The sequence below is a fragment of the Glycine max genome, chromosome 1, assembly GCF_000004515.6.
Source record: "Glycine max cultivar Williams 82 chromosome 1, Glycine_max_v4.0, whole genome shotgun sequence".
NCBI lineage: Eukaryota > Viridiplantae > Streptophyta > Magnoliopsida > Fabales > Fabaceae > Glycine > Glycine max.
Window position 1 is genome coordinate 45,427,927 of NC_016088.4, and position 22,452 is coordinate 45,450,378.

Here is a 22,452-nt window from a genome sequence, read left to right on the forward strand (position 1 = left end):
TGGCAATAATAAGTAAATAGAGATGGGGTCATGGGAAATGATAGGCAATAGTGAAAAAGATATTAAGCTAATAACATGCTACGAGAAAAGATAAACGACAAAGCAAGAGACAACGAGTTGTTGGCTCATTCATTTGGAAAGATAAACATCAAACAAGAGACAACGAGTTGTTGGCTCATGCATAGCCTAAGATCACAGTAGATTGGTCTGCTATTTTAGCTATATAAGTCTGCATCTATGTAATTTTTACCAGCTATGGAGATGAGATAATACAGTTTCATTTATGATATAATAGACTTTTATTAAAGCTAGGATCTTGGCTCAGCTTCACATTCTAGACAAGGTCAAGTCCATTGCGTCTGCTACAAAGTCTGCAACCAACAGAATACACAAATTGTAAGTAACACAAACTAGTACATGCTGTATAGTGCTAACAAAGAGAGACATTGAGGCCGAGTCTAACCTGCATCTTCTTTGGTGAAACACAACGGGGGTGTAATTCTGAAGACATTTCCATAGTAACCACCCTTACCAATAAGTACTCCTAATTCTGTAGTAATGCAGAATGGCAGGTTAGTTATAGAAGAAAAGTATGGCTAGAACCAAAATACGTATGTAGAGGGATATGGATTTTACCTTTCATTTGGTCCATTACATGCAGCGTTTCACCTTTTGCTGGAGTTTTAAGTTCACGATCAGTGACAAGTTCAACTCCTAGCATTAGGCCTCTTCCCCTCACATCACCAATTACTGCAGAAGAAACCAGTTTGGTTATAAAATTTTTAGAAAAAAATGAAATCATGTTTGGATGTGACTTGGGGGAGCTCAAAAGTAGTTTTACTCTTAAAGTAACAAATTCTTTCATCTTCTTTTATGCTAAATTGGAATTCCCAAAAGTATGTTCCCAACTTTTATCCAAACATAACCTAATTCTGCTTAGAAGGAATTCCTATATGTATGTATAATTATAATGGGAAGGAATAAGAAGTGGTGAAAAATATTACATTCATATTTGTCCTTGAGGGCAGTGAGCCTTTCTTTCAAATAGGATCCAACCACAAACGCGTTTTGTTGAAGCTGCTCTTTCTCTATTACTTTTAAAACAGCCAACCCTGCAGCAGTACAAACAGGGTTGCCACCAAATGTGTTAAAGTAGCTCCGGCGGGTTAAGACCTCTGCGATCTCAGGAGTAGTTACAACAGCACCAAGGGGAATGCCATTTCCAATGCCCTGCCAAATTAGAATAAAGAGGCCAACAGATTAGACATTCGTGCATTCACAAGTTTATGCCTTCTTATCATTTCATGATCAGATAAATAAGTATTTTTTGGTGCATATTGTACGGTTTTAGAAAGTATTAGTAATCAACTTAACCAACAAGGTTTTTATAAAAACAGTTCGCAATCACAATTTCAGCCACAACATCAAGCATTTTGGTTTTGGATTCTCCACAACCGCATTGTGACTGCAATTGCAGCCACATTTGTCTGCAATTTCGCGCAATGTCAAGGATCGTAACGAAATTGCAACTGTGACTACAACCACAACTTGAAACTTAGCTAACTGCGCTCATATCAGCAACACCAATAGAAAAGATACCTTAGCCATTGTCACTATGTCAGGAACAACATTGTGGGCCTCAAATCCCCAGAAATGGCTACCAGTGCGACCAAAGCCAGCCTGAACCTCATCAGCAATGAAAAGTCCTCCTGTTTTTTTAATGGTATTGTACACAGCTGGCAAGTAACCAGGAGCCAATTCAATGATACCCCCCACTCCCTATCACAAACAAAAAACAGTATCAAGGTGTGTTATTGTTATTCCTTTAATCATAAATTAATTTATTATATCTTGTTACTTACTCAGGGCATGCAACAATATAAAAAGGAAAGAAAAAGCAAAAAGGAAGAAGAAAGTTGGATCTGTCTATAATATGCATTTGATTTTGGCCTGATACCTGTATGGCTTCAGAAATGAAGGCTGCAACATTTCCAGAAGTTCCGAAGTTAATGATATCTTGTACATCTCTTGCATACTTCTCTCCATCAGAACCGAAAATGCCTCTATAAGGGTCTGGATTTACTGCATGATGAACACCACTCTGTTGACAATGCCAGCACAAGAACATATTAGGTAAACAGTGCAATACATGTTCAGATTCATAGCCAAAATGGTTGAGGATTACAACAGACAGAATAGGCAAAACCAACAAATGATACATAACATGCTGGCTTAATTAAGTTAATTGAGCTTGTGGGAATCGTAGCTTTTAAACAATTCAAGTTTTAGTTCTTACATTTTAGATTTTTTTTTCATATTCAACTGTGATAACATTTAACAAAACAACTTGATCAAATGACCACCATAAGAATTTTTTTAATGCAATTAATAAATATCAAAAATTAAAAAACAAGATGTCAAAATATAATATGAATAGGTTAAAAGCACGAGTATAAAAAACGTAATGAAATTAAATATAATTTTTTATCACAATATAAAATAAAAAATAATCGAGTTTAATTGGGTACAAGCAAGGAAGAGAGCACATTACTTCCGTAGTACTAATGAGAAATACACTACTCCAAGAACATAAAACTTATCTTTAAGAGTCCTATAAATTTGATGATATATTCGTATGAAACTGTAAAATTCCAAAGATAGGAACATTTTATATATCTTTACTCTATTAAAAGAAGCCAAATCAGACACGACATAGTTGCGATATCATTTGCTCATGGGATGGTGGACTTTCAAATCTTGAAGCAGACGGCACTTAGGACTATAATATGGAACGTTAGTTTCCATTTCTTAAAATTTGAGTGTCGATTTAACTCAATCCAAACAAATAAGGGAGCATTATTTCTTTTCTTATTTTTAATTATATATATTAGAGCTAAGGTGGAATCTCCAACATACTCTCAAATTATGTTGAGGACGGGATATTTCATAAAACATGCAAGATTAAACATTTTTTAGTATGATGAGATCATTCATAAGTTTAACAACAATTATTAAATTATACACTATTTTTTAGTATATAAGTAGTCAATATAAAATTTTCAACCCACTATAAAGTACTAAAGTCAATTTAACAAACTAACATAAGTAATTAATGTGTTAAAATTAAATTATTTAGATATTATTTAAGTTTATTTTTTATAATAATAATTTTTTATTAAATTTTATTTACATTCTAATTGAATTTTAAATTAATGAAGTTTTTTTTTATGAATCGAAGGATTAAAATAAAATATAAAATTCCATTTTAAATATGAACTTCCCTTTAGTGGTTGATACTCGATACTTGATACGTAGCTACCTGTAACCCGTGACACCAGTGACCAGTCCATTATTGTAGCTAAACAGCGTTGATGTTGATGTTTTAAAAAATGAGTTAGCTACCAAGATGTGACATTCCACTCAACTATGCCATCAATTACGTGCACTTGTGGCCTGGTTGATTTTTAAATTATTTGTTTCAAAGAAATGAAAGAAAAGAGATATGATTCATTCACCGTAAACGGGGAATCTTTTTATTTTATTTTTCTTAACACTACTTGTATTGCTTTTCGTTTGTTTTGGGGTTAATTTCTGTACAGGATTTCATGTAAGTAGTATTTTAAAAAAAATCCTATATAATATTTTAAAATACACTAATAAATATTTATTTGCTTATACCTGTACTACATTAAATTTCCAGATGCTTTGAGCTGTAGCTCCCATTGTCCCAGCTGCATTACCATGATAAGCATTCCTTAGAGATATTATGTCATGACACCCTGTGTATAACCTTGCAATCAGTATCGCCAATTCGTTTGCTTCTGTTCCAGAGTTTGTGAAAAACACCACCTGAGAGTAAGATAATTAAGAACACAAAGACAAAGGGTTTATTATAATCTCAACTTAAATCAAAATGTACTCATAAAAAATAAATATAAATATCTTTATTAATTCCATTATTTTCACTAGCCACCTAATTCACACATCAAATTGAAAGGATACTAAAAGAAATATCTAATATTGAAACAGTATCTAGTAAATCTATTATACTAGCAGTTTCAAACGTGGTTCTCTGATTAAAATTAAATTGAGAAATATATAGTTCAGCAAATATAATTAGTAGCCCGATAATATTCCTATAAATAATCATATTTCATAGTTTGTGTTATTTTAATGTTGATAGTGGAGATTTTTTATTTTATTTTTCACTGTAAACTTAACATTGATCGTTTATATATCTATCGTGCGACAATGACATGCATTTTTTTTGACAGAACAATGACATGCATATTATTTATTGGTTGGTACTAAACCATGTGCTAGCATCGATACCATGCCACGCAACGAATGGCGTCTCAATCCCATTAACCCCGTTAACATACTTATATATGGACAAAGGAAACAATATTTTACAAATAAAATACCGAGAAGCAAAGAAAAAAAAAACAAATAAAATACCAAACTCTACCTCGATCATTAAAACATGCCCATCTCTTGGGATAGTGGCTTACGTGGCAGCAGCTCCCAAAATTTTGAACTTCATATGGATATTGGAGCTAAGGATCCTCCAATTTTGGAGTAAGACGTAAGAACAACTATTATTTATCTGGGTGATTTCTTTTGTCTATTGCATCCCATACCAAATTAACAAAATTCATTTTAGTTACGTACACCTTCTCAAAAGTATTTCAGTCAAAAGGCACATGTTAACACAAATAATTGTTTTAGTTACGATTATTATTGTTTAAGTAGTAGTCATATCCCTCGTAAGATTAAATTTTCCTCAATAATCAAGGCATTATTAAAATTTTAAATCCGAGCAAAAGTAACTTTGTACAAAATAGTCCTTAGTTTTGGTTCGCTTTTTTCTTTCCTTTCTAGCCAGAAGCAGTAAAAATGTTTTTTAAAACAATTTTTTATTGACTCTGAGCCTCTAATGATTCACAATGAATAATTCATACCATCTTTGATCTTAAAATAAAAATTTAACTTTTTTCCCGTCATACAATGAATTCAAGTTCCGCCACTGCTTAATAAAAACAAAATCTCATCTATCCCTGGCCTGTTGGTTTGGGAAATGTTATAATTTTATATTTGCAAATAAGAATAAAGAAACAATTATTGTTAACGTTGAAAGTAACGTTTCTCATTCACGTTTATCGTCATTTAAATCGCAAAAAGGGGGAAGTTTTATTTATTTATTTATATATATATATATATATATATATATATATATATATATATATATAACAAGTTTTTAAACTAAAAAATTATGACAATCATGAAAGTTTCAAAAGAATAAAAGACATTTCAAAAATTCAGTTTTAATATTTTTATAAAACAAAAAAATCTGGTAAAACAAAAAAATCTGGAAAAGCTAGTTTTCATATTTAACTATAACAAAACTAAGTAACTCATAGGCTTATGCAGGAATAAACACATGTTAAAGAGTTATCATGTATAGTGATCAAATCAGATTTTTTATAAGTAAATGTTAATTTATTAAATTTATTAAAAAGTTAATTTCTATTAACACATATATCAAATCTATGACTTTTTGCATTTAATCCAACTTACATTTTTCCTTACAGTGATCAGTAATTAAATCAAATAAAATAACTCTGTAACGAAAAGAGGGTGGAAAAAGGGAGCAAACCTTGAGATTACCGGGAAGCTTGGAAGTCAAAGCTTGAGCGAAATCGGCGATGGCGTTGTTAAGGTAGAGAACTGTGGAGTGCTGCAACTTTTTGGTTTGGTTGACTATGGCTTCGACCACATCAGGGTGACAGTGCCCGCAGCACACCGTAGCAATCCCTCCAAACGCATCCACGTACCTTCTCCCCTTCTCGTCAAACAGGTACTGCTTCTTACCCTCCACTATGTTCACCTGCACCACCACCCCACCCCCCACAGAATCATTTCTTTCTCATTAATTATATATTGTTGCAGAAAAAAAAAATTAAATGTGTATCGGTTTTTCGTAACTTATTTGTTTAATAACAAAAAACATTAAACTATTGGTACATTCACTCACATTTCTTTTTTAAGAATAAAAGCTTGTTTGCTTACCGTTTTAAACGGGGTGTATATATGACACAAACTCAACAACTTTCACTGTAAAAGAAAGGAAAAAAAAAAATGCTTCCTTGAATGACGGTTGGATATAGGCCGAGATTGAAATCGGCAATCGAAACACACTAATTCGTTCGTCCGATCAATTCAATTTTTAGACCGTTGTCCGATCAATATTATCTAAAGCTTCTACACGGAGATTTTTATGAGTTACTGATACACTAATCAAGTGAATGAACGTTAAACTCTTATCATATTTATGGGGAAATAATCGGATGGTGCGCGGACTCACGGGATTCTTGTAGAAGTGCAAGATGGAAGGACTCAGATACTCCCTGCGCTTTGCCAGAATCTCGTCAGCGGTGGGCCCCGCATACGGAGGCGGAGAGTAATCGAACAACGGAAGCGACGGCACGGCAACAGTGTCCTTTTCGGCCTCTACCGCCGCCCGAGAAAAGCTGCGCCGCCAGAGAAGCGGCGGGGATCTCCGCAACACGAGCCTCGTGGCTAAGAATACTGTCATTTTCGCCCCGTAAACAGAGAATTTATGGGCGAAGTTATCCGATAACGCTAACCCGACCCGAATCTGATGAGAGTGTGGAAATGGAGAATGACAAAGAAGGATGAATGGGGAAGTGTTATATAGGGAGAAGAACAGTGAGAGGGTGATGACGTGCGCAGATTTGAGTGGGTGAGTAATATGGATTACCCTCGAAGTTGGTGAAAATTACAGTTTTGGAATTTACTGTTTTAAAATAATTAAATAAGGTTTTGTCTATATTCACTCAACTGGGACATTTTTTTTTCTGTACCCGACCATAATTTACTTACTACCATGCAAGGTTGGAGTTTTGTTAAATGGGATAATAGCATGAATGGGTGGGTAATGTGCCAATTTCACAATTTTCTTTCTAATTGAAGGAGAAATAAAGATTTTGATTTACCAAAAAGTCACATGCCTAAAAAAATGGGGAGGATTTTTTGTTGTAATATATATTGATATAAAACAAAATATAAATTTCTTTGAATTTGAATATTATTTATTCCATTTATTTTCTAGTTAATTGTGGGGTTTAATAGAATTGTTTGTGGGTTTGATCAGATTTGATTAAATTCGTTATTCAACTTAATTAAAATTGTATATGTTAGGTCTGGTTAAGTATGTACAAATTTTTATAAGTCCAACCCAAATCAATTTCATTGATTAGGTCTGATTGGGTTAAATAAATATGAATATTTTTAAAATATTTTTTTTATTTGTAAAATATTTTTTTTATAATAATAATTTATTTTTATCTAAAATTTTGTAACTATATAATGACTAAATATACTAAAAAAGATTAAATTATGAAAATAATTTATTAATAGAATTGATGATCTCAATATTAATATAATATTTTTATTTTAGATGGAAATAAAATATTGTATTAACATGAGAAAAACATAAACAAACTCAAGACAAAGATAAAAATAACAACTTTAAAAAGAAAAAAATATGGGTAATTTAATTTAATAAACTATGTGAACTAAAAATTAATGTATTTTGTATTTAATAATATATATATATATATATATATATATATATATATATATATATATTAATAAATTCAATCATATGTTATGAGTTAAGTCGAGTTAAAAACAATAAAAAAATCATTATTCAATTCAATTATAATCGAATCTTTATTGAATGGTTCGGTTTGATCCAAACACTTTAAAAAAATTCAAACTCAATATAATTAAGTCAGATTGGGTAACTAATAGACATTAGTGAACACCCCTAGAGTTTAGTTTTAATATACTAGTGTAAATATTCTTTTATTGTTAAAGCATCTCCAATGGTCTTTATGGTTAACAATCCAATTTATGTTAACTCAATTTTAAGCAACTCAATTAATTTTCTCTCACATGCATATTTTTATTAAGTTACTTGATTCACAAATAATCTCTTTTCTCTCTCTTATATTTAGTACTATTACAAATTTATATAAATAACTCTCTCAAATTTTAAACAACTCAAAATTACATATAACACATAAAATAAATTTTTTATAAGCAATCTATTAAATAGCTCCTATTGTGAATACTCTAAGTTGACTATAAATTGACATAAATATGATTTTAAAATATTTTTATAAAAGAAAAATATATTATAAAAAGAATTACGATTAAATAACTATAGACAATACTACAGTATGAATTTATTTAAATTAATTTTTTAATTATATTTCTAAAACAAAATAAAGGATTTTTTTCATTTAAAATATAAATTTTCATATGGTCTCACTAGATTTGGACCTTTTGTCATTGTACAAGATGTTTATTCCATTTGCAAAAGTATTCTATCATAAGTAACAAATTTAACTTAATTGATTAAGTAAGTTGCGTGAATTAATGTGAACTCAAATACTTACTCATCTTTTATGTATATCAATCAATCTTGAGTATCAATATTCAATACATTCATGTAACAAAATATTTATATTTAGTAAATATATGACTTTTTCTATACTGTATAAAAAATTATATTATTAAATAAAAACTATAAATTTAAAAATAATACATAAATATGCCTAAATTGAATTATTCATTATTTTTATTTTAAAAAAAGAATTTAGTTGATAAAATATATTTGAAATGCAAATTTCTTGTATAATATTAATTACTGCATTCATTAAATATAATATTTAATCAACATTACTGATATTAAATTAAATAGGTTTAGTATTTTTTTATTAAATATAGCTTTTTCATACGGATATATGTACATGAAATGAAAAAGTAATTATTACAAAAAAATTAAAATAAATAATTACAAAATTAATATCTATACATTTTTCTTTCTATGAATATTGGCTTTTGTCAATGGATAATTTACACCAGAAAATTTAGTTGGACCTTTAGCGATTTAAACTTAATTTTACTTTGATCAACAAATTATTAGTATATTTACATACATACAGATTTTTAAATTTGAATTAATTATTTATTTATTAAATATTAAATACAATTAACTATAATAATATTGATAAATATTATATTTATGGAATATGTACCAAAAAATATTATATTTAAGAATATAAAATATTTATTAAATTTACATGAATTATTATATAATTTATATATTAGAAATATATTAGTAAATGGATAGTAAAAATTAAAAATTCTTACCTAAACATATATAAATTAAGAAAAATTATCATTTTACAAAAATAGTTTAAAAATATATTTTAAAATAGAAATTATTTTATATGGTATCATTTAGTGTATTTATTAATTAATGATATTAATTAATATTAAATGTATTATTAAATGTTATATTATCAAATAAAATAGATTCATTAGAATAAATAATTTTTTTAAAAAATATAATTTTTCATATCAATCTATATATATGGAAAAAAATAATATCTATCTATAAACAAATTTTCTGGATTACATATGGACATGGAGTATGCATAAGTTTTGTTAATGGTTAAGATTCATTTGAAACATAATTAGTTACCTTCAGTTGGTCTTCTATCATAAATTCATAATCACATTTTTTCCTTCATAAGGCTTCACTAAAGACCTTGTTTAAGAGAACTAATCCCAGTACCATTAAGACCAATGGCTTATTGGTTATTTATAAAAAAAAAATTTATTATTATATTTATTAAATATAAAATATAATTACTTGTTATAATATTGATAAATAAAATATTTGTTGAATATAAAATATTTATTAAATATAAGAAATATATGAATTTTCATATAATTTATATATATTAAATATATTAGTAAATGGAAAGTAAATATTTAAAAAATAATACCTAAACGGATAAAAATAAGAAAAAAGAGTATTTAATTTTCTTAAACTTTATTTTCTTATAAATAAGCACTCTAAAATTAAAATTAGGATAAAATTGGTATATATCTATAAAAAGAGGAAAATTTCAAGGTACTTAGGTTATCTTTTCCCATTATAGCAAATAAACTTAAAAGTCGTTGGCATATATATTAAGCTAGGGAATTTCTATTGTGTCCCGTTAATTTGGAGTATTGATACAGTTGATTTTTTCAACCACTAGTAATCAAACTGTATTATTATATTATTATTTTAAAATTTAATGATAATTTGAAAAAAAGAAAGTTACTTCTTTTAAAAAAAAACAAAATATTAATTTAAGGAAAAAAAACAAACTTAATCTCTTTAAGTTTATTTTCTTTTTATGATGGGAAAAGATGTGACTAAAAATACAGAGAGTGATAAAAAAAAATCAAGGGTATTTTTTATCTACAATTTTGAAATTTTAAAAGATTAATTTTTTATCCCCAATTTTAAAATTTTGAATTTTATTCTTAACTTTTTTTTAAGTCTTTGTATTTTACAAATTTTAGGTATTTTAAATGATTCTCTTAAAAGTTATATATGTCAATTTTGTGCTTTTCAATTTTTATATAATTTAATGTATTTTTTATATACAAAAGGTATATATAATTCTCTTTAGGTATTTTATATTTTATTTTATTTTTCAGTGTTTTATCAATTTTTTTTGCATAATTTTAACGTTTTAATTAAGCAAGAAATATAAAACAAATTAAGAATTAAACTCTCAATATAAAAAAAAAACATAAGACAGATATATAAAATATCTAAAATTCAAAGACTTAAAATAATAAGAATGGGATTCAAAATTTTAAAATTGTGAATTTTTTTATCACTTTCTTGATTTATTGTTATATCGTATTGCTTGTTATTATGCTAATTAGCATATCCTTACTCTCTCTTTTTTTGCTTTAAATTAATCTTTTGTTAACAATTTTATAAAAAAACTAAAGTTTCTTTTTTCAAATTATCATTAAATTTTAAAATAATAATATAATAATACAGCTTGATTTTTATTAGTCGAAAAATCAACCGTATTAATACCTCTAAATTAACGGAAACACCGTAAAAAATGTCATTAAACTAAATGTATCCAAATCATTATCAATTCATAGACCTTGTTTATTGAGATAAAAATATACAAAAGAAAGGTTCAGTTTCAGCATTGTAGGTTTTCCACATCAGAGAATGTGTAGGCTTTCAACATTCTGATGACACTTTTGTTTTTGTTTGCGGTGTAGGATTTCCACAACCAATTTTCCATCATCATTGATGTCTACGTGTTTATGTATATTTGGCTATTGGTTGTCATTATAAATTTGATATAATAGGCACTGAACCGAACCCATCATGAAGACAGCATTTTCATAAAAAGGGACAAAACATCCCCAAATACGAAAGCAATAAGCCATTAAGATATATATGCCAACAACTTTCATAGGAATGTTCGAGAAAAAAATGGATGATCTTTAACGAGGAACGGATAGGAACAACACCAAGATGGTTCGGGATAGCAATAAAAGTGCAAAATAAATTAATGACTAAAATTAAAGGATTTTGTCTTTATCTAACAATAATTTTTCGAATAAAAGATCAAACAATAAAGCTATGCATCCGATTCACTGTACCACGACTAGTTAACAATTTTAACATAATTTTTTTATTATAAAAAAAAATTATAGAAAATTTTTGGTCGATCAACTTCAAGGAAGAGGAAGGCGAAGGGATCTCGTTGAGGTCAATCCAGAGACTGAAGTAGGAGTCTTGGTTGTGGTGGTGGGTGCAGCAATGGTGGCGGCAGCACACTAAGGTTGGGGTCCCTGCCGGTGGAATCAATGTTCCATGATCATCAAAGAGTCAATGCTAAGGGACACAACAACGAGTTAGGGCTTCAAGTTTAAACCATTGTGCGTGTGATTTTGTACAGATTGTTGCAAAGAGATCAAACTGAGATTGAAGGCAAATATTGTAAATAGTTACCAAAGCTTTTCGCAATAAATGCAGCTGCAAATTACATTTTAGTCTCATTTTAGGAGTTAAGTCAGTTAACCCAGCTAAAAGGGAAGACATTATCGAAGAATATAGATTTAATTACGAATTTGGTATCTTCGTTTATTTAAAATGTTCAATTAATTTTTTATATTTTTTAAATTTTCAATTAGCAGTTAGTTTTAATTTTTTTTTTTCAATGTGGCCTTTTTTGTCCAATTGATGAATGTAATTTTTTTTAAAATTTCAAAATGATAATATATTGGTGGTTAAAAATTACCACTATTTTAAAACATCAATTTTTATATTGTAATTATTTTATTTTTGTAAAATAATAATAAATATAGTGAGGTTAAAAACTGTCACGGTTTGTAAACAAAAATTGTCAAAATTTGCAATTTGAGTGTTAGTCTCAATTGGACGAAAAGAGTCACATTGAAGCATGTGCTCCTTGTTCTCTTCAAATGTAACCCTTGAGGAATATTTTATATAGACCTTCTATTTTCTTCTATTATGTCATTTACTTAAATTCAAATGTTAGTAATTCAAATAAAGAGAGACAAAATGAATTTTAGAGTGAGAATATGTACAATTTTCTTTTCTACTAGCATAACCTTTTCGTACTTCACGGGGTGTCACATGTAAGAGTATGTAAGAGACTTATATCAATTGGATGTGAGTGTTGAACACACTTAGTGTATAACATTGATTATCGTAACGAGTGGATGCTATTGGTTTTACAGCGTGTTGGATGTTGGTTATCTCTTAGCAAAACATTTTCCAATTTGAGTATGGACGAGATATGTAGATAACAATTAAGTTCTTTAACAAAGTTAGTCCTGTCCACTTAATATCAACTCATTAAATTATCAACAATTTATACTTTTTGTAAACATTAAAGTTTAAGGTATGAATGGTCGTCCAGACCTAGCAATCTTTTCTTTTTTTATGATAACAAACAATATAAATTTTGACTAACATAAAACATAATCAAGACGATAAAAATGTAGAGAAGCATGATTATGAGAAGTGTAAAGCATTTAAACTCCACATCTCCCCCTTTTTTATGATGAAAAAATATATAAATTTTGACTAACATAAAACATAATCAAGATGATAAAAATATAGAGAAGCATGATTATGAGAAGTGTAAAACATTTAAACTCCCCTTGAGTTCAGTAGCTTTGTAGAATGATGATGATATAAAAAAAATACTAAATCATGCTAGTATATATGTATGGCAACAACGAAATAACACAAAAAATGCTCCAAACCACTTTTATTTATCAAGTATGCTTACAACCAAAATTTCTTTATCTCCCCCTTTTGTCATAAACAAAAAGACGATGGATTTGAAGAGAGAAATAATGATGGACATCATAGTCAGTCTTGAACTTGAGGTGGTGGTGGAGGTTGAGTAAGTGGAGGTAGTGGTGTAAGTTTAAGTGTTGGGGATACGAGTGTAGGCACGGGTGCAGGTGTAACAACAACTCCTAGCATGATCATTTAAGCCTGTTGAAGATTTTGAAGAAGAACAACATCGAGGTTGGAAAATTGAGTAGTAATTGTGTTTTGTATGGAGAGCTCAAATTGGTCGTTTCCTTGCCTTTGTTGTTTAGCAAAATAGTCCTTTGCTTGACCTATCATATCTTGCACTTGCTCTTTGGTCACAACAGTCAGTGATGCATAGTTTAAAGGGATAGGTCTTGACCTTATGGAGCAGATGATGACAACATCATGTTCACCCTTCTCCCTTGATGTAGTTTCATTTAAGGTTGTTGACTGCTTGGACGCGGATTCTTTGTCTTGAGGGGCAACCTCATCATCTGGAGCTTCATTGGACATCTATGGGGTCTTGTCCACAACACCAATGTTTTTAAGATCAGTAATGATCTCATGTACAATGTTATCGTCCATAACTTTAGCGGAAGCTTCGACTTGTATAGAAGCAGCTTTGTTATTTTCAATAGTAGCAACAACCAACTCTTCTTCTTGATTTCTATTCTCTTTTTGTGTATCATGGAGCTTAGGCACATGATCTATTATCCTTTTTTTCACTCATCTTGAAAAGATCATAGGTTCCTTCATATTGAATAGTGGGAAGACGTTGAAGGTGTTGGATGAATGAGTAGATGTATGCATCCTTTGTGAAACACACATAAGCATCATCAAAGTGATACTTCCTAATTGGACATAACACTTGAATGATATCATGTTGAACAACATTGTCGCTTCCATCATGACTAGATGAGGAGGCCTTTAAGGTGTTAACCCACATAATTTGATTCCAAAAGGTTCTGGCATCGTATGTGTCTGGAGCACGAACAAGCTTCTAAAAAAATAACTCAAATCCCTTGGATAGTTGAAAACTTCAACCATCATCTACCTTGAGGGCATCTCTTCATTGTATTACAACTCGAAACCCTTTTTCTTAGCAATATGCCAAATGGGTAGACAAGGACACACTTCATCGGCAATGATCTTGATATCAATGGCCTTTGAGATGTGCAACCATAGTGGGGAGGTAGTGGCTTGATCATTAAGATACATTTGCACATGAAGGTGGATGTTGTTTGGGTGTAGGGAGTGTATGCTTATGAAGAGGAGAGACAAAAGTGTCATCAATGGACTCACTATCTAAAGAGGATGAAGCAAAATTCTCCTTGTTGTCAGTGAAGGAAATCATCCATTCTTTCTTACCAATCTTGGGATTGGCTTTGGTAGCCCTTGTCTTGATGTGTCTTTGGATGGTGGACAAAATGACAGATTCTTTGGGCACAGGAGCTGGTTTGGCAACCTTTGTTCTCTTTGGGGTAGGTACAGCCTAAGTCACAACCTTTCACTTTTGAATAACAACCTACATAAGTCCTTCATCGTCATCAGTTTCACCCGGGTCTTTCAACCTTTGTGGTACTAATATTTCTTCTACATAACACACAAAGATGGACGTATCAGACTGCTTGTGTCTCTTCTTATTTTTGTGCTCTCTTGCTATCAGTTTCTCTTCTTCTTCTTCTTCCCTTTGAGACTATTTCCTTTTCTTCTTCTTCTTCTTCTTCTTCTATTTTTCATTCATGATCTTTTGAATTTTCCTAGCAATGCCAAAATTGTTGAGACCTTTGTCTTTATAAAATATGGCCTTGGCTAGCCTTTTTTGCTTCCTCTTATTGATTGCGTCCAAGTCCACCTGAGGAGCTTCCTTCAGGTTTTGTTTTATAACAACCATCTAATTATTTTTGCTTAATTTTTGTTGTTTAGCAACAACATAACCTTTGGGTATGATTGTGTGCTTTGAGTTGCTGTCCATCTTGTCGAAGACATGATATACTCCTTGATCCCAAAGCACATTGTTGATTAGGACAACATAGTAGTTATCGTCTAGACCACTTAAGCCCTTTAAATGACTGAGAATGTTGATGTAGATTATGTGAGGCAAGTCAAATGGAAGATTCTCCATCAAGTGGGAGAGAACAAACTTGTGGAGATCTAATAGAGATGTCTTTGACCCTGCTTTGTGTAGAACACTCTTGTTAAGAATGTTAGCCCAAATCTTTGCCCTCTTACACATCAAGTTGTAAATGATAATCTTTTGTTCACCAGCTTTATCAATATTCTCTTTGTACAGAGCCCTTGCCACATGGGATTTATAGTTTTTCTCCCATCCTTCTTGATAAGTGCTTCCCTCATGAAGGCACCCAGTGGCCTTGGCAATAGAATCTCTAGAAAGCACTACTTTGGTTCCCAGAAATTTGGACATGATTACCTTGTAGTTGGAAAACTCAACATTCCTCTAGATTATTCTGATGAGTTCCGAATAGATAGTCTGTGGTTCGTTGAAAAAATACGTTTCTACACAAAAGAGAAGGGTCTCCTTGAGTTTGAGACCAACCTTCTCAAGTTCTTGGATATCGAAGAAATGGTCAATGTGTATAGAAGGCTCATTCTAAGTACAAATGGTGGTTATCTCTACAATTGAAATGATTTTGACAACATATAAGTTTGAAGCGGCCATAGGAGAGGTTAGGAGTAAGGTCAAAGAAAGGGTTTGGTCATAGATAGGAAGATGAAGTGTATTCTAAGATAGAGTGAGAGTGACATCAAGAGTCTCTGTTGTTTAAGGGTTTATCATGGGCTTGAAAAAATAACCATTAAGCTCGCCATCCAAGAGTTAACTCAGCAAAAAGCGTTACAACATTCATTTATGGAAACACTACGTTTTACTTAATAAATATAAATGTGTGAGTGAGCATCCATATATTGAATGATGCATGTGTGTGCTAAGATTCTTTGGACAATATGTCCTCTGATGAGACAGTAGATGACATATATATATATATATATATATATATATATATATATATATATATATATATATATATATATATATCAATTCATTCGTTTATAAACACCATTCCAAGGTGATTTCTTAACAAAATCAGTTTTTCTTCAGTTAAGGGTTTTGTGAAAATGTCAGCAAGTTGATCATCAGTGGGTATAAACTGTAGATCCATTGTCCTATTCTAAACATGGTCTCTTATAAAATGATACTTGATTTCTATATGCTTAGCTCTAGAATACAATTTGGATTTTTAGAAAGACTAATGACAATTTTGTTATCACAATAGATGAGAATTTCAATCTTATAGATACTGTAGCCCTTAAGCTGGTTCTTTATCCAAAGGAGTTAAGCACAACAACTAGATATTTACATGTATTCTGCTTCAGCAATGGACAACACAGTTGAGCCTTGCTTCTCAAATACCCATGTAACTAAATTACCACCAATAAAGTGGTAGCTTCCACTTGTGCTCTTCCTTTCAACTTTGTCACCAACATGGTCAGCATCATAGAAACTTGTGAGCCTAAAATTTTCTCTTCTTTTGAACAGAAAACCAAGATTAGAAGTTCCAATTAGATATCTAATAATGCGTTTAACTACAATTAGATGTACTTCCCTTGGTTCTTATTGAAATCTCACACATAAGCAAACACTGAACATGATATCAGGTCTGGATGCTACGAGATAAAGCAATGATCCAATCATTGCTCTGTATTGAGTCCCGTCCACCTTTGTTGATTCTTCATCTAGTCCTAGATATGTTGTGCGGTGTATGGGTGTCTTCATTTCTTTTGCATTGTTCATGTTGAATTTCTTCAATAGTTCTTTTCACATAATTTCTTTGGATGATGTAGATACCATTGCTTGTTTGCTTTATTTGAAGTCCGAGAAAAAAATTTAACTCTCCTATCATGCTCATCTCAAATTCTATTTGCATTAGCTTAAAAAATTCATTTTCATCCAGTTTGTTGTGGAAGACCCATTTTGCTTCAACAACTTTCTTTCATTTTAGTAGCTCTATAAACTTCTGAACATCATTCTTTTGAAATTGATCAAGTTCTTCTTGGATAACTTTTACCCAGTTATCATCTTGCATTGCATTATCAATGTGTTTGGGCTTTACTTCTGAAATCAATGCAGTGTGCCCTTGCGATCTAAGTGATGATCTTGTCTAAACATGATCTGTTGGGTCACCACTAATTTGACTTTTTGGGTGATTTATTCTCATGATGTGTTCAATGGGTTCCCTTACTTCTTCTTGAAGTTCTTGTCGAGTGAACATTTTTGTTTCTGGGTTTTGACTGGATGAACCTTTTTCTGTTGTGTCGTCGTCTTGTCTAAGATCTGTAAAGAATTCATCTAGCTCTAATAGATCTTTATGAGACTTATTTTCATTAAACTTCACATGAATAGCTTCTTCAACTACTAAGGTTCTTGAGTTGTAAACTCTGAATACCTTAGATGTTTCAAAGTACTCAAGAAATGTTCCATTATCACTTTGTGAGTAAAACTTTCCCAAGTTATCCATAGTGTTAAGAATGAAACATTTACATCCAAATAGATGGAAATATGATATATTGGGTTTTCGTCCCTTCCACAATTCATAAGGACTCTTTTTAAGAATAGGTCTAATGTAAATCCTGTTTTGAAGATAACATGCAGTATTTATTGCTTCAGCTCATAAGTGCTTAAAAGTTAAATTATCATTGAGCATGGTTCTAACCATCTCTTATAAACATTTGTTCTTTCTTTCAACTACCCCATTTTGTTTAGGTGTTCTAGGTGTTGAAAAATTGTGAAGAATATCATTTTCTTCACAGAACAGTTGAAACATATCGTTCTCAAATTCTCCTCCATGATCACTTCTGATTGAAGTAATGCATACTCCTTTTTCATTTTGAACACGTTTACAAAATTTAAAGAAGATATATAAAGACTCATCCTTTTAGTTTAGAAACATGTCCCATATCCATCTAGAGTAGTCGTCCACTATGAGAAGTCCATACCTCTTTCCACTGGTGGACACAGTTCTGGTTAGACCAAACAAATCAAGGTGCAATAATTGCAAAGCTCTTAAGGTGGAAACAATGTTTTTATTAGAAAGCGTTATTAACTTGTTTCCCCTTTTGATATGCCTCACAAAGTAAATAATCTTTATATGACATAATTGGTAATCCTCTTACAAGGTTGTTTTTCTACAGATTAGAGATTAACCTCCAACTTACATGACCAAGTTTTTTTATATCATAGCTAGTGAGTGACAAACAATAAACATGATACCTTTTGATCTAAAAGTTCCCCCAATATGATCTTGTAGAGGTTACCTTTTCTCTTGGCAGAGAATAGGGAGGGCCCATCTTTTCATTTTATAAACATACTCATCCTTGTTAAAGGAAACACCATATGCATTATCACATAATTGACTTATGCTCAACAGATTGTGTTTGAGCCCTTCAACAAATAAAAATGATCAATAGATGGGTAGGATGGATACCTATGTTACCCACTTTTGTTATTCTTCCTTTTTTATTGCCTTTGAAAGTGATGATTCCACCATGATAGAGAGTCATGCATTGGAGCATACACTTTTCTCCTATCATGTACTGTGAGCAGCCATTGTCCTGGTACCATGATAGACATTTGTTTCCTGCTATCAAGGACATCTACAATAGGAATTAGTTTTTTCTTAGGTACCCAAATCTTTTTGGATCCTTTTGTGTTAACCAAAAATGTATTGGATGCACCTTTTTTAGGTTGACCCCTACACTTGGACGTCATTTGTCCAACCTTACCACAAAAGTGGTAGACAATAATGTCTTCATCATGAAAATAGATCTCCCCATCATATCCATTACTATATTTATCTGAGGAACTTCTACTGTATCCTAACAGTTTTTCAAGATTTTTTGTCTGATTAACAAATTTGGCTATTGTAGTTTTTAAGGTTCCATTTTCCTCATGAAGTTTGACAACATCTTGAGGTTAACCCTTACATTCTTGATTCATTAAAAGCTTATCATTCAAAATTTTTACAAATCTTTGGTGCTCTTCACATTCCACCCAAAGATTATGTTTACTTATTTTAAGGTCTACATAATCTTTGTGTGTTTGTGCACATTCTCTCTATAGATCACTTCTTTCTGATAATCATGAAGTTCTTTTAGCTCCTTTATATCCTTTTAAAGATCTTTTAGTTGGTTTTCCAACTCCTAAAATTTCTTAAGAAGAGTAGATTTTTCTTTGGTGATTGTCTCATTCTTAAGGCATAGCTTAGACGTTTTTTCCTTAAGAATTACACAAGCATCACATGTTTAAGTGGACTCGTCGATTAAGCATTTGTAGTTTAGTATTTTTCTATTCTTTTTAGCTTAATTGACACTTCTTTGAATCCTATTTTCTCACTTTAACTTAATTTTGGTCTTAGAAAAATGATTGAGCTTAATTGATAATTATAGCTTATTTTTGGATTTTTGTGCTTACTTGACCTATCTGCCTTATGCAGGGCCTATAGGACACTACAGAACTCCAAATGGAGAATGTGAGTAGTCCTTGAAAATATAAGTTAAAGATATTCAATTTTGTATGAAATAAGCTTGGGCCAATTCAATCATTTAGAGGGTCAAATTGGGTTGGGAAGTCAGAACCTCTGCACTTGCATAATTGGGCTGCGAATTTGGGCTTTAGTTTGCATAATTAGTTTAATTAGAAGGCCCATCCCTTCCTTCTGAGTTGTAATTGTATATATTAGTAGAAGTTAGTTAATTACTTCATTTTGTACCATAAACAGATTTAGTTACTTGTTATGCAATCTTTAGGATCAAAATATTTTCTCTCATTTGCTCTCCAGTGTTCTTCATTCTTCTCCCTCTTTTCACTTTTGTTCTTCCTTTTTCTTACACAAATTCCGTGGCTCTTCCACTGGTGGTGATCATGAAAGTCTAAATACTCAATCAATCGAAGGATCTACTCCAAATAAGACTGAATTCGAGTTTTGGTTTAGTATTTTAATTATGTGTGAATGTTCATCTTTTTCTTCCATCCTATTTTCAATTTTCATGATTATGAATAGGCTTAGGATTGAAAATGAATTAGGTTATGGATTCATTTCCTAATTTCGATATTTAATCACAGGTTGTTTGGATGATATTCCAACTAATTTGCAATCTCAATGAATTTAGAGATTAATTTGATTGAACTAACTCTAATGATATTGATTGAATTTTCATAACATGATCATTCTCTATAGAACTATGATAGTTCTTTTGCATTGGTTTGGTGAATTGGATTGATGATTTCAAATATGTTTTACAACCTATTTGTGCAATTTTTTTTATATTCTGTGTAACATCCCATTTTTTCGTAAAATAAATTAAAAAGGATTTTATTTAAAAATAAATAGTTTCAGAAAAAATAATGAGGTTCTTATAATTAAATAAATATAGAGAAATAATTTTATTAATTAAAATAATGGTTTGAAGGAAAATAAAAATGATATTTTATTTATTCATTTAAGAGGGAGTAAAATAGAGTTCCTGTTTATAAAATAATAAAATAGAGTAAATAGACATTTTGGTCCCTGACTTTTGATCCCTTTTGCAAATTAGTTCCTATCTTTTTGAAATGTAAAAAATAGTCTCTATCTTTGCATAAGTTTTGCAAAATAGTCCTTGCCATTAAATTTAAAAGTAACGTCGTTAGTGAGGTGTATTGTTGGCAATTTTAGTGTCACATAGACTATCCAACGTGACAAATTGTTCCAAATTGTGACATGTAGACTGGACTTTGATGCAAAATTTAAAAAGTTGTCAAATATTTTCTTTCTCACTTGCTTCTTCTTCCTCAAATTAGGATTTCTAAAGCTTTTCTCCTCTCAATTCCAACATGGTGAAGTCTTAAGGGTTTTGGAGGTGCAACCTGCAAGAAGGGAAGGGAGGTACACGTGGAGCAACGGGAACGAGTACGTCGGAGAGTGGAAGAATGACACCATCTCCAGTAATAGTGTGCTGGTGTGGAAGAGCGGGAACCATTACGAAGGGTGTTGGGAGAACAGTGTTCCGAAGGGGAGAGGGGTGTTTACTTGGCGCGATGGAAACACTTCTTCTGGGAATTAGGGGAAAGAGTTTGTGAACGAGAAACGTGTGTCGGTGGATGAGTGTAATAATAATAATAATAATAATAATAATAATAATAATAATAATAATAATAACAGTAATAGTAATAATAAGAGTGTGAATTTTCCCAGAGTGTGAGTTTTCACACGTAAGTGCCTCCTCAATTATTCATCGCAACACAGCTGTAAACCCAAGGCAAGACTTAAACTAAAGATGATTGATTAAATCAGAACAATCATGTAGCAATTGATCCACGTGCTTGGTGATTGACAATAGTTTATTTGAAATCTTTATAAAAGTATATAAAATAAAAATTGGATGGTAATAGTGTAATACCCCTAATCTAGTGAAGTCATCGGTAAGAGTGACACAGGCACCGAGTTTTGCTGCAACCAAGCCAAGCAAGGAAGTTCCAGCACCTAGATGCATGAATACAATAAGAAAAAATAATGGAGAATAATAAATGAGCACATAACATTAGACAAGAATTTGAAATAAGAGGGTACCTCAACAACGTTGGCTCCTGAAAATCGATGATTGTGCTGCCAAACATACTAGGCAAGAACTACGCTGTAGGGCCACAGGAATAGGACATATTCGTCCTTCATGTTCTGCGAGAAGAAGAGTAAATGTTAGTTGGTTGGGAAATTCATGGAGAGTGTAGTGGGATTGGGAAGTAAAGAACCTCGATGATGGAGATGGAGAAGCTTGGCGCTTCAGAATCATTGTCGAAACAGTGATGAGAAACGATGGTCATGGTGAGGCTGTCATCATTCCAATCTTTCTCCTCCATGGCTCTCATCGGAAGGAGTTAATTGAAACCTCCAAAATTGCCATGTTGGATAGTCTATGTGGCACTAAAATTGCCAACAATGCATCTCACTAATGGTGTTACTTTTAAATTTAACGGCAATGACTATTTTGCAAAAGTTATGCAAAGATAAGGACTATTTTTTACATTTCAAAAAGATTAGGGACTAAATTGCAAAAAGAGTCAAAAGTCAGGGACCAAAATGCCTATTTACTCATAAATAATAGGTTGAGAGTACCCTAACTATAAATAGAGACATATT

The 22,452-nt window shown here is 31.1% G+C and overlaps 1 protein-coding gene and 1 pseudogene across 1 annotated transcript; both read right to left on the bottom strand.

The window, feature by feature from the left end:
• Positions 1-91: 91 nt before the first annotated feature.
• On the bottom strand, positions 92-6,726 carry LOC100170733 (alanine--glyoxylate aminotransferase 2 homolog 2, mitochondrial). Its single transcript, XM_003516950.4, has 9 exons — positions 6,365-6,726; positions 5,657-5,887; positions 3,679-3,849; positions 1,958-2,101; positions 1,600-1,779; positions 1,005-1,230; positions 637-750; positions 464-550; positions 92-371 (listed from the first exon to the last, which is right to left on the bottom strand). Exons 1-9 carry the CDS (start codon positions 6,593-6,595, stop codon positions 328-330), a joined length of 1,428 nt encoding a protein of 475 aa, XP_003516998.1. The 5' UTR covers positions 6,596-6,726; the 3' UTR covers positions 92-327.
• A 14,434-nt stretch (positions 6,727-21,160) lies between these two features.
• Positions 21,161-22,172, bottom strand: LOC100817958 (uncharacterized; annotated as a pseudogene).
• Positions 22,173-22,452: the final 280 nt, after the last annotated feature.

Bases quoted from the DNA above. Each gene is read 5' to 3' on its own strand.
- LOC100170733 (XM_003516950.4), bottom strand. From the start codon at position 6,595: ATGACAGTATTCTTAGCCACGAGGCTCGTGTTGCGGAGATCCCCGCCG. The intron at 1,780-1,957 runs GTATCAGGCCAA...TGTTTGTGATAG, and splicing joins TCATTTCTGAAGCCATACAG to GGAGTGGGGGGTATCATTGA. The intron at 551-636 runs GTAAAATCCATA...GCATTACTACAG, and splicing joins TGTAATGGACCAAATGAAAG to AATTAGGAGTACTTATTGGT.